The sequence below is a fragment of the Notolepis coatsorum genome (assembly GCF_963971535.1).
Source record: "Notolepis coatsorum genome assembly, chromosome: 17".
Taxonomy (NCBI): Eukaryota; Metazoa; Chordata; class Actinopteri; order Aulopiformes; family Paralepididae; genus Notolepis; species Notolepis coatsorum.
The window spans coordinates 2,003,004-2,024,482 of record NC_140181.1 but is presented as its reverse complement, the minus strand read 5'-3'; the positions used below and the strand labels follow the sequence as shown (position 1 = coordinate 2,024,482).

The 21,479-nt window shown below is 47.1% G+C and overlaps 1 protein-coding gene across 1 annotated transcript in view; it reads right to left on the bottom strand.

Annotated features, from left to right (window-relative positions):
- Nucleotides 1–1,525: 1,525 nt before the first annotated feature.
- Nucleotides 1,526–21,479, bottom strand: part of LOC311243432 (phosphoglucomutase-1-like) — a gene marked incomplete at both ends in the record, with an annotated part of 107,919 nt that continues 87,965 nt past the window's right edge. The window contains one exon of the mRNA XM_084332663.1: nt 1,526–1,555. Within this exon, the coding sequence (XP_084188789.1) occupies nt 1,526–1,555 (30 nt within the window). The remainder of the gene's footprint in view (nt 1,556–21,479) is intronic.

Genomic DNA, 21,479 nt, shown 5'->3' with positions numbered 1-21,479 from the left:
CAGGGTCAGTATCAAGAACAGTGTCCACAGCCCGCAAGTCCCACCTGTCCAGGACCCCCTCAGCACCAAAGCCAAGGTGAGAGGCGGGGCCCAGCGATGGGAAGTCAAACCGCCAGCGCTGAGATGGGGGAAGAGGCGTCGTCCTATAGACAACAGAGAGCGTTTGTAACAGCGTTCGAAAGACACGAGGCAGTTCATCGAGATCTGATGAAGACACAGCTGGAGATCGGTCAAGCTGCACACGAGACTCAGAGATTGGAACAAGAACTGGCGAGAAAGACTGCACTACTAGATGGTACAGCTATTGAGATCATGTTTCGGGCATCGGTGTTAGGCCACCGTGATCGAGCAATGCCGTGTGCCCCGTTGTCTGGACAGGTAGCGGGCCCCTCCCAACAACAGGCTCAAGGAACTGTGACTGAACCAAATAGGTACGTGGCTTTCTCCTCAGAACAGGCTCAAGGGAACCATGGCGGTGATGACATACAGCGAGGACATGCTCTGGGCCCGAAGACCCCAGGGCCATCCGATCACAGGCGGGCGGCCCACCGGGTCCCACAACCCAGGGGACACGGACAGGTTTGCTGGATCTGTGGACTGAAAGGTCATTTTCAAAGGTCATGTCTGCAGAGGCCACCGGCAGAATAAAAATATATGCAACTGATTAGGGTAAAGATGGAATAGATTGAATAAAAATATATGCTCCTGATTAGATTAGAATAAAAATAGAATAAAAAATAAATAGAGGGGTTAGGTGATTAGGTTATGAATGGAAGTTACTAAAATGGATGTGTGAGTGACCGACAAATGCATGAACTAATCAGACTAACAAGAAAATCAAATTATGTTAAACAGTTAGGTATTCAATATTAGACAGTGTGATGATGTAACACTGCGGAAGCTGGTGGTCAGTAAATTATCCATGCTTGATCAACATTCAGATTGGTCAAAGGGTGGACTGCATTATGGTATTGATAGATGGATATTAACGGTTATAAGTAATAGGTATAGGTGTTTATTTTTATTTCTGCAGAATTTCTCTTTTCTAGTGTATTACGAGCAATTCCTGACTTAGGCCGGGAGCGTTCATTATTGTTTTGGGCGTGGTTTTTCTTTGTTTGTTTTTGTTTCTTTTCTATATATTTTTTTCTTAGGGTACCTGGCATGCTGGGAATGATCTCGACACATCAGGACTGGGTAGTATATGTCTAGATAATGGACTGGGAACAAAGTGGATGGACATGAGCTGGTTCATGAATTTTTGTTCTCCGCCCATTAAAAATCCGGTTCTAGGAGCTGGGGGTGTGTCGTGATTGGTGAGAGTGTTGGGAAGCATGATTCTCTGTACATTGATAAGCTCAGTAGGTTTTGGTCACTATTGGCCAAATTAGTCTTTGTGTAGGGTGTGAACATGTGGGGGACTCTGTTGGCTTGGTGAAGGCTGACGGGGCATGTGGAAGATGTGTGTTTAAGGCGGACTGTGATTTGTTGCCATACACCTAGGATTACTGGGAGAATGGGTGTGTCAGTACTGACTGTCCAGGCCGGGAAGCAGCTGTCCAGGGACGAAGGTAACGATGTTTGAATGTTATTCCACATCGAAGGGTGGTGGGTTATACTGTTTTTACAGCATAATATAAGGAGAGCCATGTGAATTTTTCTGAATTTTGAATATTAACGATCAAGAAGCCATAAAATATATAGAAAAATGATTTGGAAAAGAGAGTTGTCAGAACTCAGACCAGTAAAGAGTGTCTGAGGGAGGAAAAATCTGGATTCTCAATAAATTGTTGTGGTAGAAGTAACCTGCACTGTCCCGAAGCGATATATATTCACTGCAGGATACAAATGGGAGATTGGGGAACCGACATGCATCCGAGTGTGGTACGAAGCAGACCCAAGGATTCCATCGGTACTGGGGAACCAGACACTGGCTAGTGTCTACCCAGAGGTCCATGGGGAATCACAACACTGCAGGCCACCGAGAGATCCAGGAGAAGCCTAACTCTCAAGCTTGGAGAGTTCCGGCCAACGCAGTGACCGGGTCTTGAGGCTTCAGAGGGGAACGAGAGGAGCCAAACGACAGGCAACCGACAAGGAGACAGGCTGCTAGGCCTCAGCAACAACTCCGGCTGTCAACAGACAGGCTGCAAGGCCTTAGCAATTGACCAGGGGGTCAACAAGCGAAAGGGTGGAGCTGCTATCGCCCCTATCAACGACCAGGCGGAGGGGGAGAGAAGCAAACCTCTTCCACTAATCCAAGTTACTTGGATTAGTTACTGCTCCTCATGTTACTGCTCCTCATGTTACTGCTCCTCATGTTACTGCTCCTCATGTTACTGCTCCTCATGTTACTGCTCCTCATGTTACCTGCTCCTCATGTTACTGCTCCTCATGTTACCTGCTCCTCATGTTACTGCTCCTCATGTTACCTGCTCCTCATGTTACCTGCTCCTCATGTTACTGCTCCTCATGTTACCTGCTCCTCATGTTACTGCTCCTCATGTTACTGCTCCTCATGTTACCTGCTCCTCATGTTACTGCTCCTCATGTTACCTGCTCCTCATGTTACCTGCTCCTCATGTTACTGCTCCTCATGTTACTGCTCCTCATGTTACTGCTCCTCATGTTACTGCTCCTCATGTTACTGCTCCTCATGTTACTGCTCCTCATGTTACCTGCTCCTCATGTTACTGCTCCTCATGTTACTGCTCCTCATGTTACCTGCTCCTCATGTTACTGCTCCTCATGTTACCTGCTCCTCATGTTACTGCTCCTCATGTTACTGCTCCTCATGTTACTGCTCCTCATGTTACTGCTCCTCATGTTACTGCTCCTCATGTTACTGCTCCTCATGTTACCTGCTCCTCATGTTACTGCTCCTCATGTTACTGCTCCTCATGTTACTGCTCCTCATGTTACTGCTCCTCATGTTACTGCTCCTCATGTTACTGCTCCTCATGTTACTGCTCCTCATGTTACCTGCTCCTCATGTTACTGCTCCTCATGTTACCTGCTCCTCATGTTACTGCTCCTCATGTTACCTGCTCCTCATGTTACTGCTCCTCATGTTACTGCTCCTCATGTTACTGCTCCTCATGTTACTGCTCCTCATGTTACTGCTCCTCATGTTACCTGCTCCTCATGTTACTGCTCCTCATGTTACTGCTCCTCATGTTACCTGCTCCTCATGTTACTGCTCCTCATGTTACTGCTCCTCATGTTACTGCTCCTCATGTTACTGCTCCTCATGTTACTGCTCCTCATGTTACTGCTCCTCATGTTACTGCTCCTCATGTTACCTGCTCCTCATGTTACTGCTCCTCATGTTACTGCTCCTCATGTTACCTGCTCCTCATGTTACTGCTCCTCATGTTACTGCTCCTCATGTTACTGCTCCTCATGTTACTGCTCCTCATGTTACCTGCTCCTCATGTTACTGCTCCTCATGTTACCTGCTCCTCATGTTACTGCTCCTCATGTTACTGCTCCTCATGTTACCTGCTCCTCATGTTACTGCTCCTCATGTTACTGCTCCTCATGTTACTGCTCCTCATGTTACCTGCTCCTCATGTTACTGCTCCTCATGTTACTGCTCCTCATGTTACTGCTCCTCATGTTACTGCTCCTCATGTTACTGCTCCTCATGTTACCTGCTCCTCATGTTACTGCTCCTCATGTTACTGCTCCTCATGTTACTGCTCCTCATGTTACCTGCTCCTCATGTTACTGCTCCTCATGTTACTGCTCCTCATGTTACTGCTCCTCATGTTACTGCTCCTCATGTTACTGCTCCTCATGTTACTGCTCCTCATGTTACTGCTCCTCATGTTACTGCTCCTCATGTTACTGCTCCTCATGTTACCTGCTCCTCATGTTACTGCTCCTCATGTTACTGCTCCTCATGTTACTGCTCCTCATGTTACCTGCTCCTCATGTTACTGCTCCTCATGTTACTGCTCCTCATGTTACCTGCTCCTCATGTTACTGCTCCTCATGTTACTGCTCCTCATGTTACTGCTCCTCATGTTACTGCTCCTCATGTTACCTGCTCCTCATGTTACTGCTCCTCATGTTACCTGCTCCTCATGTTACTGCTCCTCATGTTACTGCTCCTCATGTTACTGCTCCTCATGTTACTGCTCCTCATGTTACTGCTCCTCATGTTACCTGCTCCTCATGTTACCTGCTCCTCATGTTACTGCTCCTCATGTTACCTGCTCCTCATGTTACCTGCTCCTCATGTTACCTGCTCCTCATGTTACTGCTCCTCATGTTACTGCTCCTCATGTTACTGCTCCTCATGTTACCTGCTCCTCATGTTACCTGCTCCTCATGTTACCTGCTCCTCATGTTACTGCTCCTCATGTTACTGCTCCTCATGTTACTGCTCCTCATGTTACCTGCTCCTCATGTTACCTGCTCCTCATGTTACTGCTCCTCATGTTACTGCTCCTCATGTTACTGCTCCTCATGTTACTGCTCCTCATGTTACTGCTCCTCATGTTACTGCTCCTCATGTTACCTGCTCCTCATGTTACTGCTCCTCATGTTACTGCTCCTCATGTTACTGCTCCTCATGTTACCTGCTCCTCATGTTACTGCTCCTCATGTTACTGCTCCTCATGTTACTGCTCCTCATGTTACTGCTCCTCATGTTACCTGCTCCTCATGTTACTGCTCCTCATGTTACTGCTCCTCATGTTACCTGCTCCTCATGTTACTGCTCCTCATGTTACTGCTCCTCATGTTACTGCTCCTCATGTTACTGCTCCTCATGTTACCTGCTCCTCATGTTACTGCTCCTCATGTTACTGCTCCTCATGTTACTGCTCCTCATGTTACTGCTCCTCATGTTACCTGCTCCTCATGTTACTGCTCCTCATGTTACTGCTCCTCATGTTACTGCTCCTCATGTTACTGCTCCTCATGTTACTGCTCCTCATGTTACTGCTCCTCATGTTACCTGCTCCTCATGTTACTGCTCCTCATGTTACTGCTCCTCATGTTACTGCTCCTCATGTTACTGCTCCTCATGTTACCTGCTCCTCATGTTACTGCTCCTCATGTTACCTGCTCCTCATGTTACCTGCTCCTCATGTTACTGCTCCTCATGTTACTGCTCCTCATGTTACTGCTCCTCATGTTACTGCTCCTCATGTTACTGCTCCTCATGTTACTGCTCCTCATGTTACTGCTCCTCATGTTACCTGCTCCTCATGTTACTGCTCCTCATGTTACCTGCTCCTCATGTTACTGCTCCTCATGTTACTGCTCCTCATGTTACTGCTCCTCATGTTACTGCTCCTCATGTTACTGCTCCTCATGTTACTGCTCCTCATGTTACTGCTCCTCATGTTACCTGCTCCTCATGTTACTGCTCCTCATGTTACCTGCTCCTCATGTTACTGCTCCTCATGTTACTGCTCCTCATGTTACTGCTCCTCATGTTACTGCTCCTCATGTTACTGCTCCTCATGTTACTGCTCCTCATGTTACCTGCTCCTCATGTTACTGCTCCTCATGTTACTGCTCCTCATGTTACTGCTCCTCATGTTACTGCTCCTCATGTTACTGCTCCTCATGTTACTGCTCCTCATGTTACTGCTCCTCATGTTACTGCTCCTCATGTTACTGCTCCTCATGTTACTGCTCCTCATGTTACCTGCTCCTCATGTTACCTGCTCCTCATGTTACCTGCTCCTCATGTTACCTGCTCCTCATGTTACTGCTCCTCATGTTACTGCTCCTCATGTTACCTGCTCCTCATGTTACTGCTCCTCATGTTACTGCTCCTCATGTTACTGCTCCTCATGTTACCTGCTCCTCATGTTACTGCTCCTCATGTTACTGCTCCTCATGTTACTGCTCCTCATGTTACTGCTCCTCATGTTACTGCTCCTCATGTTACCTGCTCCTCATGTTACTGCTCCTCATGTTACTGCTCCTCATGTTACTGCTCCTCATGTTACTGCTCCTCATGTTACTGCTCCTCATGTTACCTGCTCCTCATGTTACTGCTCCTCATGTTACCTGCTCCTCATGTTACTGCTCCTCATGTTACTGCTCCTCATGTTACTGCTCCTCATGTTACTGCTCCTCATGTTACTGCTCCTCATGTTACCTGCTCCTCATGTTACTGCTCCTCATGTTACCTGCTCCTCATGTTACTGCTCCTCATGTTACTGCTCCTCATGTTACTGCTCCTCATGTTACTGCTCCTCATGTTACTGCTCCTCATGTTACTGCTCCTCATGTTACTGCTCCTCATGTTACTGCTCCTCATGTTACTGCTCCTCATGTTACTGCTCCTCATGTTACTGCTCCTCATGTTACTGCTCCTCATGTTACTGCTCCTCATGTTACCTGCTCCTCATGTTACTGCTCCTCATGTTACTGCTCCTCATGTTACTGCTCCTCATGTTACTGCTCCTCATGTTACTGCTCCTCATGTTACTGCTCCTCATGTTACTGCTCCTCATGTTACTGCTCCTCATGTTACTGCTCCTCATGTTACTGCTCCTCATGTTACTGCTCCTCATGTTACTGCTCCTCATGTTACTGCTCCTCATGTTACTGCTCCTCATGTTACTGCTCCTCATGTTACTGCTCCTCATGTTACTGCTCCTCATGTTACTGCTCCTCATGTTACTGCTCCTCATGTTACTGCTCCTCATGTTACTGCTCCTCATGTTACTGCTCCTCATGTTACTGCTCCTCATGTTACTGCTCCTCATGTTACTGCTCCTCATGTTACCTGCTCCTCATGTTACTGCTCCTCATGTTACTGCTCCTCATGTTACTGCTCCTCATGTTACTGCTCCTCATGTTACTGCTCCTCATGTTACTGCTCCTCATGTTACTGCTCCTCATGTTACTGCTCCTCATGTTACTGCTCCTCATGTTACTGCTCCTCATGTTACTGCTCCTCATGTTACTGCTCCTCATGTTACTGCTCCTCATGTTACTGCTCCTCATGTTACTGCTCCTCATGTTACTGCTCCTCATGTTACTGCTCCTCATGTTACTGCTCCTCATGTTACTGCTCCTCATGTTACTGCTCCTCATGTTACCTGCTCCTCATGTTACTGCTCCTCATGTTACTGCTCCTCATGTTACTGCTCCTCATGTTACCTGCTCCTCATGTTACTGCTCCTCATGTTACTGCTCCTCATGTTACTGCTCCTCATGTTACTGCTCCTCATGTTACTGCTCCTCATGTTACCTGCTCCTCATGTTACTGCTCCTCATGTTACTGCTCCTCATGTTACTGCTCCTCATGTTACCTGCTCCTCATGTTACTGCTCCTCATGTTACTGCTCCTCATGTTACTGCTCCTCATGTTACCTGCTCCTCATGTTACTGCTCCTCATGTTACTGCTCCTCATGTTACTGCTCCTCATGTTACTGCTCCTCATGTTACTGCTCCTCATGTTACTGCTCCTCATGTTACTGCTCCTCATGTTACTGCTCCTCATGTTACTGCTCCTCATGTTACCTGCTCCTCATGTTACTGCTCCTCATGTTACTGCTCCTCATGTTACTGCTCCTCATGTTACTGCTCCTCATGTTACTGCTCCTCATGTTACTGCTCCTCATGTTACCTGCTCCTCATGTTACTGCTCCTCATGTTACTGCTCCTCATGTTACTGCTCCTCATGTTACTGCTCCTCATGTTACTGCTCCTCATGTTACTGCTCCTCATGTTACTGCTCCTCATGTTACTGCTCCTCATGTTACTGCTCCTCATGTTACTGCTCCTCATGTTACTGCTCCTCATGTTACTGCTCCTCATGTTACTGCTCCTCATGTTACTGCTCCTCATGTTACTGCTCCTCATGTTACTGCTCCTCATGTTACCTGCTCCTCATGTTACTGCTCCTCATGTTACTGCTCCTCATGTTACTGCTCCTCATGTTACTGCTCCTCATGTTACTGCTCCTCATGTTACTGCTCCTCATGTTACTGCTCCTCATGTTACTGCTCCTCATGTTACTGCTCCTCATGTTACTGCTCCTCATGTTACTGCTCCTCATGTTACTGCTCCTCATGTTACTGCTCCTCATGTTACTGCTCCTCATGTTACTGCTCCTCATGTTACCTGCTCCTCATGTTACTGCTCCTCATGTTACTGCTCCTCATGTTACTGCTCCTCATGTTACTGCTCCTCATGTTACTGCTCCTCATGTTACTGCTCCTCATGTTACTGCTCCTCATGTTACTGCTCCTCATGTTACTGCTCCTCATGTTACTGCTCCTCATGTTACTGCTCCTCATGTTACTGCTCCTCATGTTACTGCTCCTCATGTTACTGCTCCTCATGTTACTGCTCCTCATGTTACTGCTCCTCATGTTACTGCTCCTCATGTTACTGCTCCTCATGTTACTGCTCCTCATGTTACTGCTCCTCATGTTACTGCTCCTCATGTTACTGCTCCTCATGTTACTGCTCCTCATGTTACTGCTCCTCATGTTACTGCTCCTCATGTTACTGCTCCTCATGTTACTGCTCCTCATGTTACTGCTCCTCATGTTACTGCTCCTCATGTTACTGCTCCTCATGTTACTGCTCCTCATGTTACTGCTCCTCATGTTACTGCTCCTCATGTTACTGCTCCTCATGTTACTGCTCCTCATGTTACTGCTCCTCATGTTACTGCTCCTCATGTTACTGCTCCTCATGTTACTGCTCCTCATGTTACTGCTCCTCATGTTACTGCTCCTCATGTTACTGCTCCTCATGTTACTGCTCCTCATGTTACTGCTCCTCATGTTACTGCTCCTCATGTTACTGCTCCTCATGTTACTGCTCCTCATGTTACTGCTCCTCATGTTACTGCTCCTCATGTTACTGCTCCTCATGTTACTGCTCCTCATGTTACTGCTCCTCATGTTACTGCTCCTCATGTTACTGCTCCTCATGTTACTGCTCCTCATGTTACTGCTCCTCATGTTACTGCTCCTCATGTTACTGCTCCTCATGTTACTGCTCCTCATGTTACTGCTCCTCATGTTACTGCTCCTCATGTTACTGCTCCTCATGTTACTGCTCCTCATGTTACTGCTCCTCATGTTACTGCTCCTCCTCATGTTACTGCTCCTCATGTTACCTGCTCCTCATGTTACTGCTCCTCATGTTACTGCTCCTCATGTTACTGCTCCTCATGTTACTGCTCCTCATGTTACTGCTCCTCATGTTACCTGCTCCTCATGTTACCTGCTCCTCATGTTACTGCTCCTCATGTTACTGCTCCTCATGTTACTGCTCCTCATGTTACTGCTCCTCATGTTACTGCTCCTCATGTTACTGCTCCTCATGTTACTGCTCCTCATGTTACTGCTCCTCATGTTACTGCTCCTCATGTTACTGCTCCTCATGTTACCTGCTCCTCATGTTACTGCTCCTCATGTTACTGCTCCTCATGTTACTGCTCCTCATGTTACTGCTCCTCATGTTACTGCTCCTCATGTTACTGCTCCTCATGTTACTGCTCCTCATGTTACTGCTCCTCATGTTACTGCTCCTCATGTTACTGCTCCTCATGTTACTGCTCCTCATGTTACTGCTCCTCATGTTACTGCTCCTCATGTTACTGCTCCTCATGTTACTGCTCCTCATGTTACTGCTCCTCATGTTACTGCTCCTCATGTTACTGCTCCTCATGTTACTGCTCCTCATGTTACTGCTCCTCATGTTACTGCTCCTCATGTTACTGCTCCTCATGTTACTGCTCCTCATGTTACTGCTCCTCATGTTACTGCTCCTCATGTTACTGCTCCTCATGTTACTGCTCCTCATGTTACTGCTCCTCATGTTACTGCTCCTCATGTTACTGCTCCTCATGTTACTGCTCCTCATGTTACTGCTCCTCATGTTACTGCTCCTCATGTTACTGCTCCTCATGTTACTGCTCCTCATGTTACTGCTCCTCATGTTACTGCTCCTCATGTTACTGCTCCTCATGTTACTGCTCCTCATGTTACTGCTCCTCATGTTACTGCTCCTCATGTTACCTGCTCCTCATGTTACTGCTCCTCATGTTACTGCTCCTCATGTTACTGCTCCTCATGTTACTGCTCCTCATGTTACTGCTCCTCATGTTACTGCTCCTCATGTTACTGCTCCTCATGTTACTGCTCCTCATGTTACTGCTCCTCATGTTACTGCTCCTCATGTTACTGCTCCTCATGTTACTGCTCCTCATGTTACTGCTCCTCATGTTACTGCTCCTCATGTTACTGCTCCTCATGTTACTGCTCCTCATGTTACTGCTCCTCATGTTACTGCTCCTCATGTTACTGCTCCTCATGTTACTGCTCCTCATGTTACTGCTCCTCATGTTACTGCTCCTCATGTTACTGCTCCTCATGTTACTGCTCCTCATGTTACTGCTCCTCATGTTACTGCTCCTCATGTTACTGCTCCTCATGTTACTGCTCCTCATGTTACTGCTCCTCATGTTACTGCTCCTCATGTTACTGCTCCTCATGTTACTGCTCCTCATGTTACTGCTCCTCATGTTACTGCTCCTCTTACTGCTCCTCATGTTACTGCTCCTCATGTTACTGCTCCTCATGTTACTGCTCCTCATGTTACTGCTCCTCATGTTACTGCTCCTCATGTTACTGCTCCTCATGTTACTGCTCCTCATGTTACTGCTCCTCATGTTACTGCTCCTCATGTTACTGCTCCTCATGTTACTGCTCCTCATGTTACTGCTCCTCATGTTACTGCTCCTCATGTTACTGCTCCTCATGTTACTGCTCCTCATGTTACTGCTCCTCATGTTACTGCTCCTCATGTTACTGCTCCTCATGTTACTGCTCCTCATGTTACTGCTCCTCATGTTACTGCTCCTCATGTTACTGCTCCTCATGTTACTGCTCCTCATGTTACTGCTCCTCATGTTACTGCTCCTCATGTTACTGCTCCTCATGTTACTGCTCCTCATGTTACCTGCTCCTCTATGTTACTGCTCCTCATGTTACTGCTCCTCATGTTACTGCTCCTCATGTTACTGCTCCTCATGTTACTGCTCCTCATGTTACTGCTCCTCATGTTACTGCTCCTCATGTTACTGCTCCTCATGTTACTGCTCCTCATGTTACTGCTCCTCATGTTACTGCTCCTCATGTTACTGCTCCTCATGTTACTGCTCCTCATGTTACTGCTCCTCATGTTACTGCTCCTCATGTTACTGCTCCTCATGTTACTGCTCCTCATGTTACTGCTCCTCATGTTACTGCTCCTCATGTTACTGCTCCTCATGTTACTGCTCCTCATGTTACTGCTCCTCATGTTACTGCTCCTCATGTTACTGCTCCTCATGTTACTGCTCCTCATGTTACTGCTCCTCATGTTACTGCTCCTCATGTTACTGCTCCTCATGTTACTGCTCCTCATGTTACTGCTCCTCATGTTACTGCTCCTCATGTTACTGCTCCTCATGTTACTGCTCCTCATGTTACTGCTCCTCATGTTACTGCTCCTCATGTTACTGCTCCTCATGTTACTGCTCCTCATGTTACCTGCTCCTCATGTTACTGCTCCTCATGTTACTGCTCCTCATGTTACTGCTCCTCATGTTACTGCTCCTCATGTTACTGCTCCTCATGTTACTGCTCCTCATGTTACTGCTCCTCATGTTACTGCTCCTCATGTTACTGCTCCTCATGTTACTGCTCCTCATGTTACTGCTCCTCATGTTACTGCTCCTCATGTTACTGCTCCTCATGTTACTGCTCCTCATGTTACCTGCTCCTCATGTTACTGCTCCTCATGTTACTGCTCCTCATGTTACTGCTCCTCATGTTACTGCTCCTCATGTTACTGCTCCTCATGTTACTGCTCCTCATGTTACTGCTCCTCATGTTACTGCTCCTCATGTTACTGCTCCTCATGTTACTGCTCCTCATGTTACTGCTCCTCATGTTACTGCTCCTCATGTTACTGCTCCTCATGTTACCTGCTCCTCATGTTACTGCTCCTCATGTTACTGCTCCTCATGTTACTGCTCCTCATGTTACTGCTCCTCATGTTACTGCTCCTCATGTTACTGCTCCTCATGTTAACTGCTCCTCATGTTACTGCTCCTCATGTTACTGCTCCTCATGTTACTGCTCCTCATGTTACTGCTCCTCATGTTACTGCTCCTCATGTTACTGCTCCTCATGTTACTGCTCCTCATGTTACTGCTCCTCATGTTACTGCTCCTCATGTTACTGCTCCTCATGTTACTGCTCCTCATGTTACTGCTCCATGTTACTGCTCCTCATGTTACTGCTCCTCATGTTACTGCTCCTCATGTTACTGCTCCTCATGTTACTGCTCCTCATGTTACTGCTCCTCATGTTACTGCTCCTCATGTTACTGCTCCTCATGTTACTGCTCCTCATGTTACTGCTCCTCATGTTACTGCTCCTCATGTTACTGCTCCTCATGTTACTGCTCCTCATGTTACTGCTCCTCATGTTACTGCTCCTCATGTTACTGCTCCTCATGTTACTGCTCCTCATGTTACCTGCTCTCATGTTACTGCTCCTCATGTTACTGCTCCTCATGTTACTGCTCCTCATGTTACTGCTCCTCATGTTACTGCTCCTCATGTTACTGCTCCTCATGTTACTGCTCCTCATGTTACTGCTCCTCATGTTACTGCTCCTCATGTTACTGCTCCTCATGTTACTGCTCCTCATGTTACTGCTCCTCATGTTACTGCTCCTCATGTTACTGCTCCTCATGTTACTGCTCCTCATGTTACTGCTCCTCATGTTACTGCTCCTCATGTTACTGCTCCTCATGTTACTGCTCCTCATGTTACTGCTCCTCATGTTACTGCTCTCATGTACTGTCTCTGTTACTGCTCCTCATGTTACTGCTCCTCATGTTACTGCTCCTCATGTTACTGCTCCTCATGTTACTGCTCCTCATGTTACTGCTCCTCATGTTACTGCTCCTCATGTTACCTGCTCCTCATGTTACCTGCTCCTCATGTTACTGCTCCTCATGTTACTGCTCCTCATGTTACTGCTCCTCATGTTACTGCTCCTCATGTTACCTGCTCCTCATGTTACTGCTCCTCATGTTACTGCTCTCATGTTACTGCTCCTCATGTTACTGCTCCTCATGTTACTGCTCCTCATGTTACTGCTCCTCATGTTACCTGCTCCTCATGTTACTGCTCCTCATGTTACTGCTCCTCATGTTACCTGCTCCTCATGTTACCTGCTCCTCATGTTACTGCTCCTCATGTTTACTGCTCCTCATGTTACTGCTCCTCATGTTACTGCTCCTCATGTTACTGCTCCTCATGTTACTGCTCTGTTATGTCCTCTCATGTTACTGCTCCTCATGTTACTGCTCCTCATGTTACTGCTCCTCATGTTACTGCTCCTCATGTTACTGCTCCTCATGTTACTGCTCCTCATGTTACTGCTCTCATGTTACTGCTCCTCATGTTACTGCTCCTCATGTTACTGCTCCTCATGTTACTGCTCCTCATGTTACTGCTCCTCATGTTACTGCTCCTCATGTTACTGCTCCTCATGTTACTGCTCCTCATGTTACTGCTCCTCATGTTACCTGCTCCTCATGTTACTGCTCCTCATGTTACTGCTCCTCATGTTACTGCTCCTCATGTTACTGCTCCTCATGTTACTGCTCCTCATGTTACTGCTCCTCATGTTAGCTGCTCATGTTACTGCTCCTCATGTTACTGCTCCTCATGTTACTGCTCCTCATGTTACTGCTCCTCATGTTACTGCTCCTCATGTTACTGCTCCTCATGTTACTGCTCCTCATGTTACTGCTCCTCATGTTACTGCTCCTCATGTTACTGCTCCTCATGTTACTGCTCCTCATGTTACTGCTCCTCATGTTACTGCTCCTCATGTTACTGCTCCTCATGTTACTGCTCCTCATGTTACTGCTCCTCATGTTACTGCTCCTCATGTTACTGCTCCTCATGTTACTGCTCCTCATGTTACTGCTCCTCATGTACTGCTCCTCATGTTACTGCTCCTCATGTTACTGCTCCTCATGTTACTGCTCCTCATGTTACTGCTCCTCATGTTACTGCTCCTCATGTTACTGCTCCTCATGTTACCTGTCTTCTCCTCATGTTACTGCTCCTCATGTTACCTGCTCCTCATGTTACTGCTCCTCATGTTACTGCTCCTCATGTTACTGCTCCTCATGTTACTGCTCCTCATGTTACTGCTCCTCATGTTACTGCTCCTCATGTTACTCTCATGTTACTGCTCCTCATGTTACTGCTCCTCATGTTACTGCTCCTCATGTTACTGCTCCTCATGTTACTGCTCCTCATGTTACTGCTCCTCATGTTACTGCTCCTCATGTTACTGCTCCTCATGTTACTGCTCCTCATGTTACCTGCTCCTCATGTTACTGCTCCTCATGTTACTGCTCCTCATGTTACTGCTCCTCATGTTACTGCTCCTCATGTTACTGCTCCTCATGTTACCTGCTCCTCATGTTACTGCTCCTCATGTTACTGCTCCTCATGTTACCTGCTCCTCATGTTACTGCTCCTCATGTTACTGCTCCTCATGTTACTGCTCCTCATGTTACTGCTCCTCATGTTACTGCTCCTCATGTTACTGCTCCTCATGTTACCTGCTCCTCATGTTACTGCTCCTCATGTTACTGCTCCTCATGTTACTGCTCCTCATGTTACTGCTCCTCATGTTACTGCTCCTCATGTTACTGCTCCTCATGTTACCTGCTCCTCATGTTACTGCTCCTCATGTTACTGCTCCTCATGTTACTGCTCTCATGTTACTGCTCCTCATGTTACTGCTCCTCATGTTACTGCTCCTCATGTTACTGCTCCTCATGTTACTGCTCCTCAGTACCTGCTCCTCATGTTTACTGCTCCTCATGTTACCTGCTCCTCATGTTACTGCTCCTCATGTTACTGCTCCTCATGTTACCTGCTCCTCATGTTACTGCTCCTCATGTTACTGCTCCTCATGTTACTGCTCCTCATGTTACTGCTCCTCATGTTACTGCTCCTCATGTTACTGCTCCATTACTGGCTCTCATGTTACTGCTCCTCATGTTACTGCTCCTCATGTTACTGCCCTCATGTTACTGCTCCTCATGTTACTGCTCCTCATGTTACTGCTCCTCATGTTACTGCTCCTCATGTTACTGCTCCTCATGTTACTGCTCCTCATGTTACTGCTCCTCATGTTACTGCTCCATTGTACTGCTCCTCATGTTACCTGCTCCTCATGTTACTGCGTTAGTCCTCATGTTACTGCTCCTCATGTTACTGCTCCTCATGTTACTGCTCCTCATGTTACTGCTCCTCATGTTACTGCTCCTCATGTTACTGCTCTCATGTTACTGCTCCTCATGTTACTGCTCCTCATGTTACTGCTCCTCATGTTACTGCTCCTCATGTTACTGCTCCTCATGTTACTGCTCCTCATGTTACTGCTCCTCATGTTACCTGCTCCTCATGTTACTGCTCCTCATGTTACTGCTCCTCATGTTACTGCTCCTCATGTTACTGCTCCTCATGTTACTGCTCCTCATGTTACTGCTCCTCATGTTACTGCTCCTCATGTTACTGCTCCTCATGTTACTGCTCCTCATGTTACTGCTCCTCATGTTACTGCTCCTCATGTTACTGCTCCTCATGTTACTGCTCCTCATGTTACTGCTCTCATGTTACTGCTCCTCATGTTACTGCTCCTCATGTTACTGCTCCTCATGTTACTGCTCCTCATGTTACTGCTCCTCATGTTACTGCTTCATGTTATGTCCTCATGTTACTGCTCCTCATGTTACCTGCTCCTCATGTTACCTGCTCCTCATGTTACTGCTCCTCATGTTACTGCTCCTCATGTTACTGCTCCTCATGTTACCTGCTCCTCATGTTACTGCTCCTCATGTTACTGCTCTCATGTTACTGCTCCTCATGTTACTGCTCCTCATGTTACTGCTCCTCATGTTACCTGCTCCTCATGTTACTGCTCCTCATGTTACTGCTCTCATGTTACTGCTCCTCATGTTACTGCTCCTCATGTTACCTGCTCCTCATGTTACCTGCTCCTCATGTTACTGCTCCTCATGTTACTGCTCCTCATGTTACTGCTCCTCATGTTATGCTCCTCATGTTACTGCTCCTCATGTTACTGCTCCTCATGTTACTGCTCCTCATGTTACTGCTCCTCATGTTACTGCTCCTCATGTTACTGCTCCTCATGTTACTGCTCCTCATGTTACTGCTCCTCATGTCCCCATACTGCTCCTCATGTTACTGCTCCTCATGTTACTGCTCCTCATGTTACTGCTCCTCATGTTACTGCTCCTCATGTTACTGCTCTCATGTTACTGCTCCTCATGTTACTGCTCCTCATGTTACTGCTCCTCATGTTACTGCTCCTCATGTTACTGCTCCTCATGTTACTGCTCCTCATGTTACTGCTCCTCATGTTACTGCTCCTCATGTTACTGCTCCTCATGTTACTGCTCCTCATGTTACTGCTCCTCATGTTACTGCTCCTCATGTTACTGCTCCTCATGTTACCTGCTCCTCATGTTACTGCTCCTCATGTTACTGCTCTATGTTACTGCTCCTCATGTTACTGCTCCTCATGTTACTGCTCCTCATGTTACTGCTCCTCATGTTACTGCTCCTCATGTTACTGCTCCTCATGTTACTGCTCCTCATGTTACTGCTCCTCATGTTACTGCTCCTCATGTTACTGCTCCTCATGTTAGCTCCTCATGTTACTGCTCCTCATGTTACTGCTCCTCATGTTACTGCTCCTCATGTTACTGCTCCTCATGTTACTGCTCCTCATGTTACTGCTCCTCATGTTACTGCTCCTCATGTTACTGCTCCTCATGTTACCTGCTCCTCATGTTACTGCTCCTCATGTTACTGCTCCTCATGTTACTGCTCCTCATGTTACTGCTCCTCATGTTATGCTCCTCATGTTACTGCTCCTCATGTTACTGCTCCTCATGTTACTGCTCCTCATGTTACTGCTCCTCATGTTACTGCTCCTCATGTTACCTGCTCCTCATGTTACCTGCTCCTCATGTTACTGCTCCTCATGTTACTGCTCCTCATGTTACTGCTCCTCATGTTACTGCTCCTCATGTTACTGCTCCTCAGTTACCTGCTCCTCATGTTACTGCTCCTCATGTTACTGCTCCTCATGTTACTGCTCCTCATGTTACTGCTCCTCATGTTACTGCTCCTCATGTTACTGCTCCTCATGTTACTGCTCCTCATGTTACTGCTCCTCATGTTACCTGCTCCTCATGTTACTGCTCCTCTGTTACTGCTCCTCATGTTACCTGCTCCTCATGTTACTGCTCCTCATGTTACTGCTCCTCATGTTACTGCTCCTCATGTTACTGCTCCTCATGTTACTGCTCCTCATGTTACTGCTCCTCATGTTACTGCTCCTCATGTTACTGCCCCTCATGTTACCTGCTCCTCATGTTACTGCTCCTCATGTTACTGCTCCTCATGTTACTGCTCCTCATGTTACTGCTCCTCATGTTACTGCTCCTCATGTTACCTGCTCCTCATGTTACTGCTCCTCATGTTACTGCTCCTCATGTTACTGCTCCTCATGTTACTGCTCCTCATGTTACTGCTCCTCATGTTACTGCTCCTCATGTTACCTGCTCCTCATGTTACTGCTCCTCATGTTACTGCTCCTCATGTTACTGCTCCTCATGTTACTGCTCCTCATGTTACTGCTCTCATGTACTGCTCCTCATGTTACTGCTCCTCATGTTACTGCTCCTCATGTTACTGCTCCTCATGTTACTGCTCCTCATGTTACTGCTCCTCATGTTACTGCTCCTCATGTTACTGCTCCTCATGTTACTGCTCCTCATGTTACTGCCCTCATGTTACTGCTCCTCATGTTACTGCTCCTCATGTTACTGCTCCTCATGTTACTGCTCCTCATGTTACTGCTCCTCATGTTACTGCTCCTCATGTTACTGCTCCTCATGTTACTGCTCCTCATGTTACTGCTCCTCATGTTACTGCTCCTCATGTTACTGCTCCTCATGTTACTGCTCCTCATGTTACTGCTCCTCATGTTACTGCTCCTCATGTTACTGCTCATGTTTGCTCTCATGTTACTGCTCCTCATGTTACTGCTCCTCATGTTACCTGCTCCTCATGTTACTGCTCCTCATGTTACTGCTCCTCATGTTACTGCTCCTCATGTTACTGCTCCTCATGTTACTGCTCCTCATGTTACTGCTCCTCATGTTACTGCTCTCATGTTACTGCTCCTCATGTTACTGCTCCTCATGTTACCTGCTCCTCATGTTACTGCTCCTCATGTTACTGCTCCTCATGTTACTGTCCTCATGTTACTGCTCCTCATGTTACCTGCTCCTCATGTTACTGCTCCTCATGTTACTGCTCCTCATGTTACTGCTCCTCATGTTACTGCTCCTCATGTTACTGCTCCTCATGTTACTGCTCCTCATGTTACTGCTCCTCATGTTACTGCTCCTCATGTTACTGCTCCTCATGTTACCTGCTCCTCATGTTACTGCTCCTCATGTTACTGCTCCTCATGTTACCTGCTCCTCATGTTACTGCTCCTCATGTTACTGCTCCTCATGTTACTGCTCCTCATGTTACTGCTCCTCATGTTACTGCTCCTCATGTTACTGCTCCTCATGTTACTGCTCCTCATGTTACTGCTCCTCATGTTACTGCTCCTCATGTTACTGCTCCTCATGTTACCGCTCTCCTCATGTTACTGCTCCTCATGTTACTGCTCCTCATGTTACTGCTCCTCATGTTACTGCTCCTCATGTTACTGCTCCTCATGTTACTGCTCCTCATGTTACTGCTCCTCATGTAGCTATGTTATGCTCCTCATGTTACTGCTCCTCATGTTACTGCTCCTCATGTTACTGCTCCTCATGTTACTGCTCCTCTGTTACTGCTCCTCATGTTACCTGCTCCTCATGTACTGCTCCTCATGTTACTGCTCCTCATGTTACCTGCTCCTCATGTTACTGCTCCTCATGTTACTGCTCCTCATGTTACTGCTCCTCATGTTACTGCTCCTCATGTTACTGCTCCTCATGTTACTGCTCCTCATGTTACTGCTCCTCATGTTACTGCTCCTCATGTTACTGCTCCTCATGTTACTGCTCCTCATGTTACCTGCTCCTCATGTTACTGCTCCTCATGTTACTGCTCCTCATGTTACTGCTCCTCATGTTACTGCTCCTCATGTTACTGCTCCTCATGTTACTGCTCCTCATGTTACTGCTCCTCATGTTACTGCTCCTCATGTTACTGCTCCTCATGTTACTGCTCCTCATGTTACTGCTCCTCATGTTACTGCTCCTCATGTTACCTGCTCCTCATGTTACTGCTCCTCATGTTACTGCTCCTCATGTTACCTGCTCCTCATGTTACTGCTCCTCATGTTACTGCTCCTCATGTTACTGCTCCTCATGTTACTGCTCCTCATGTTACTGCTCCTCATGTTACTGCTCCTCATGTTACTGCTCCTCATGTTACTGCTCCTCATGTTACTGCTCCTCATGTTACTGCTCCTCATGTACTGCTCCTCATGTTACTGCTCCTCATGTTACTGCTCCTCATGTTACTGCTCCTCATGTTACTGCTCCTCATGTTACTGCTCCTCATGTTACCTCTCCTCATGTTACTCCTCATGTTACTGCTCCTCATGTTACTGCTCCTCATGTTACTGCTCCTCATGTTACTGCTCCTCATGTTACTGCTCCTCATGTTACTGCTCCTCATGTTACTGCTCCTCATGTTACTGCTCCTCATGTTACTGCTCCTCATGTTACTGCTCCTCATGTTACTGCTCCTCATGTTACTGCTCCTCATGTTACTGCTCCTCATGTTACTGCTCCTCATGTTACCTGCTCCTCATGTTACCTGCTCCTCATGTTACTGCTCCTCATGTTACTGCTCCTCATGTTACTGCTCCTCATGTTACTGCTCCTCATGTTACTGCTCCTCATGTTACTGCTCCTCATGTTACTGCTCCTCAGTTTCTGCTCCTCCATGTTACTGCTCCTCATGTTACTGCTCCTCATGTTACTGCTCCTCATGTTTCTGCTCCTCATGTTACTGCTCCTCATGTTACCTGCTCCTCATGTTACTGCTCCTCATGTTACTGCTCCTCATGTTACTGCTCCTCATGTTACCTGCTCCTCATGTTACTGCTCCTCATGTTACTGCTCCTCATGTTACTGCTCCTCATGTTACTGCTCCTCATGTTACCTGCTCCTCATGTTACTGCTCCTCATGTTACTGCTCCTCATGTTACTGCTCCTCATGTTACTCTCCTCATGTTCTGCTCCTCATGTTACCTGCTCCTCATGTTACTGCTCCTCATGTTACTGCTCCTCATGGTACTGCTCCTCAGGTTACCTGCTCCTCATGTTACTGCTCCTCATGTTACTGCTCCTCATGTTACCTGCTCCTCATGTTACCTGCTCCTCATGTTACTGCTCCTCATGTTACTGCTCCTCATGTTACCTGCTCCTCATGTTACTGCTCCTCATGTTACTGCTCCTCATGTTACTGCTCCTCATGTTACTGCTCCTCATGTTACTGCTCCTCATGTTACTGCTCCTCATGTTACCTGCTCCTCATGTTACTGCTCCTCATGTTACTGCTCCTCATGTTACCTGCTCTCATGTTACTGCTCCTCATGTTACTGCTCCTCATGTTACTGCTCCCTCATGTTACCTGCTCCTCATGTTACTGCTCCTCATGTTACTGCTCCTCATGTTACTGCTCCTCATGTTACTGCTCCTCATGTTACTGCTCCTCATGTACTGCTCCTCATGTTACTGCTCCTCATGTTACTGCTCCTCATGTTACTGCTCCTCATGTTACTGCTCCTCATGTTACTGCACCTCATGTTACTGCTCCTCATGTTACTGCTCCTCATGTTACTGCTCCTCATGTTACTGCTCCTCATGTTACTGCTCCTCATGTACGCTCCTCATGTTACTGCTCCTCATGTTACTGCTCCTCATGTTACTGCTCCTCATGTTACTGCTCCCTCATGTTACCTGGCTCCTCATGTTACCTGCTCTAATGTTGCCCTCAGTACTGCTCCTCATGTTACTGCCTCCTCATGTTATGCTCCTCATGTTACCTGCTCCTCATGTTACCTGCTCCTCATGTTACTGCTCCTCATGTCTGCTCTCATGTACCTGCTCCTCATGTTACCTGCTCCTCAGTACTGCCTACTCATGTTACTTCCTTTGCCCTCTGTACCTGCTCCTCATGTTACTGCTCTCATGTTACTGCCTCTCTGGTTAGCTCTCATGTTCAGCTCCTCATGTACTGCTCTCATGTACTGCTCCTCATGTTAGACTGCCTCTCATGTTACTGACTCATATTTACCTGCTCTCTCATGTTACCTGCTCCTCATGTTACCCTGCTCCTCATGTTACTGCC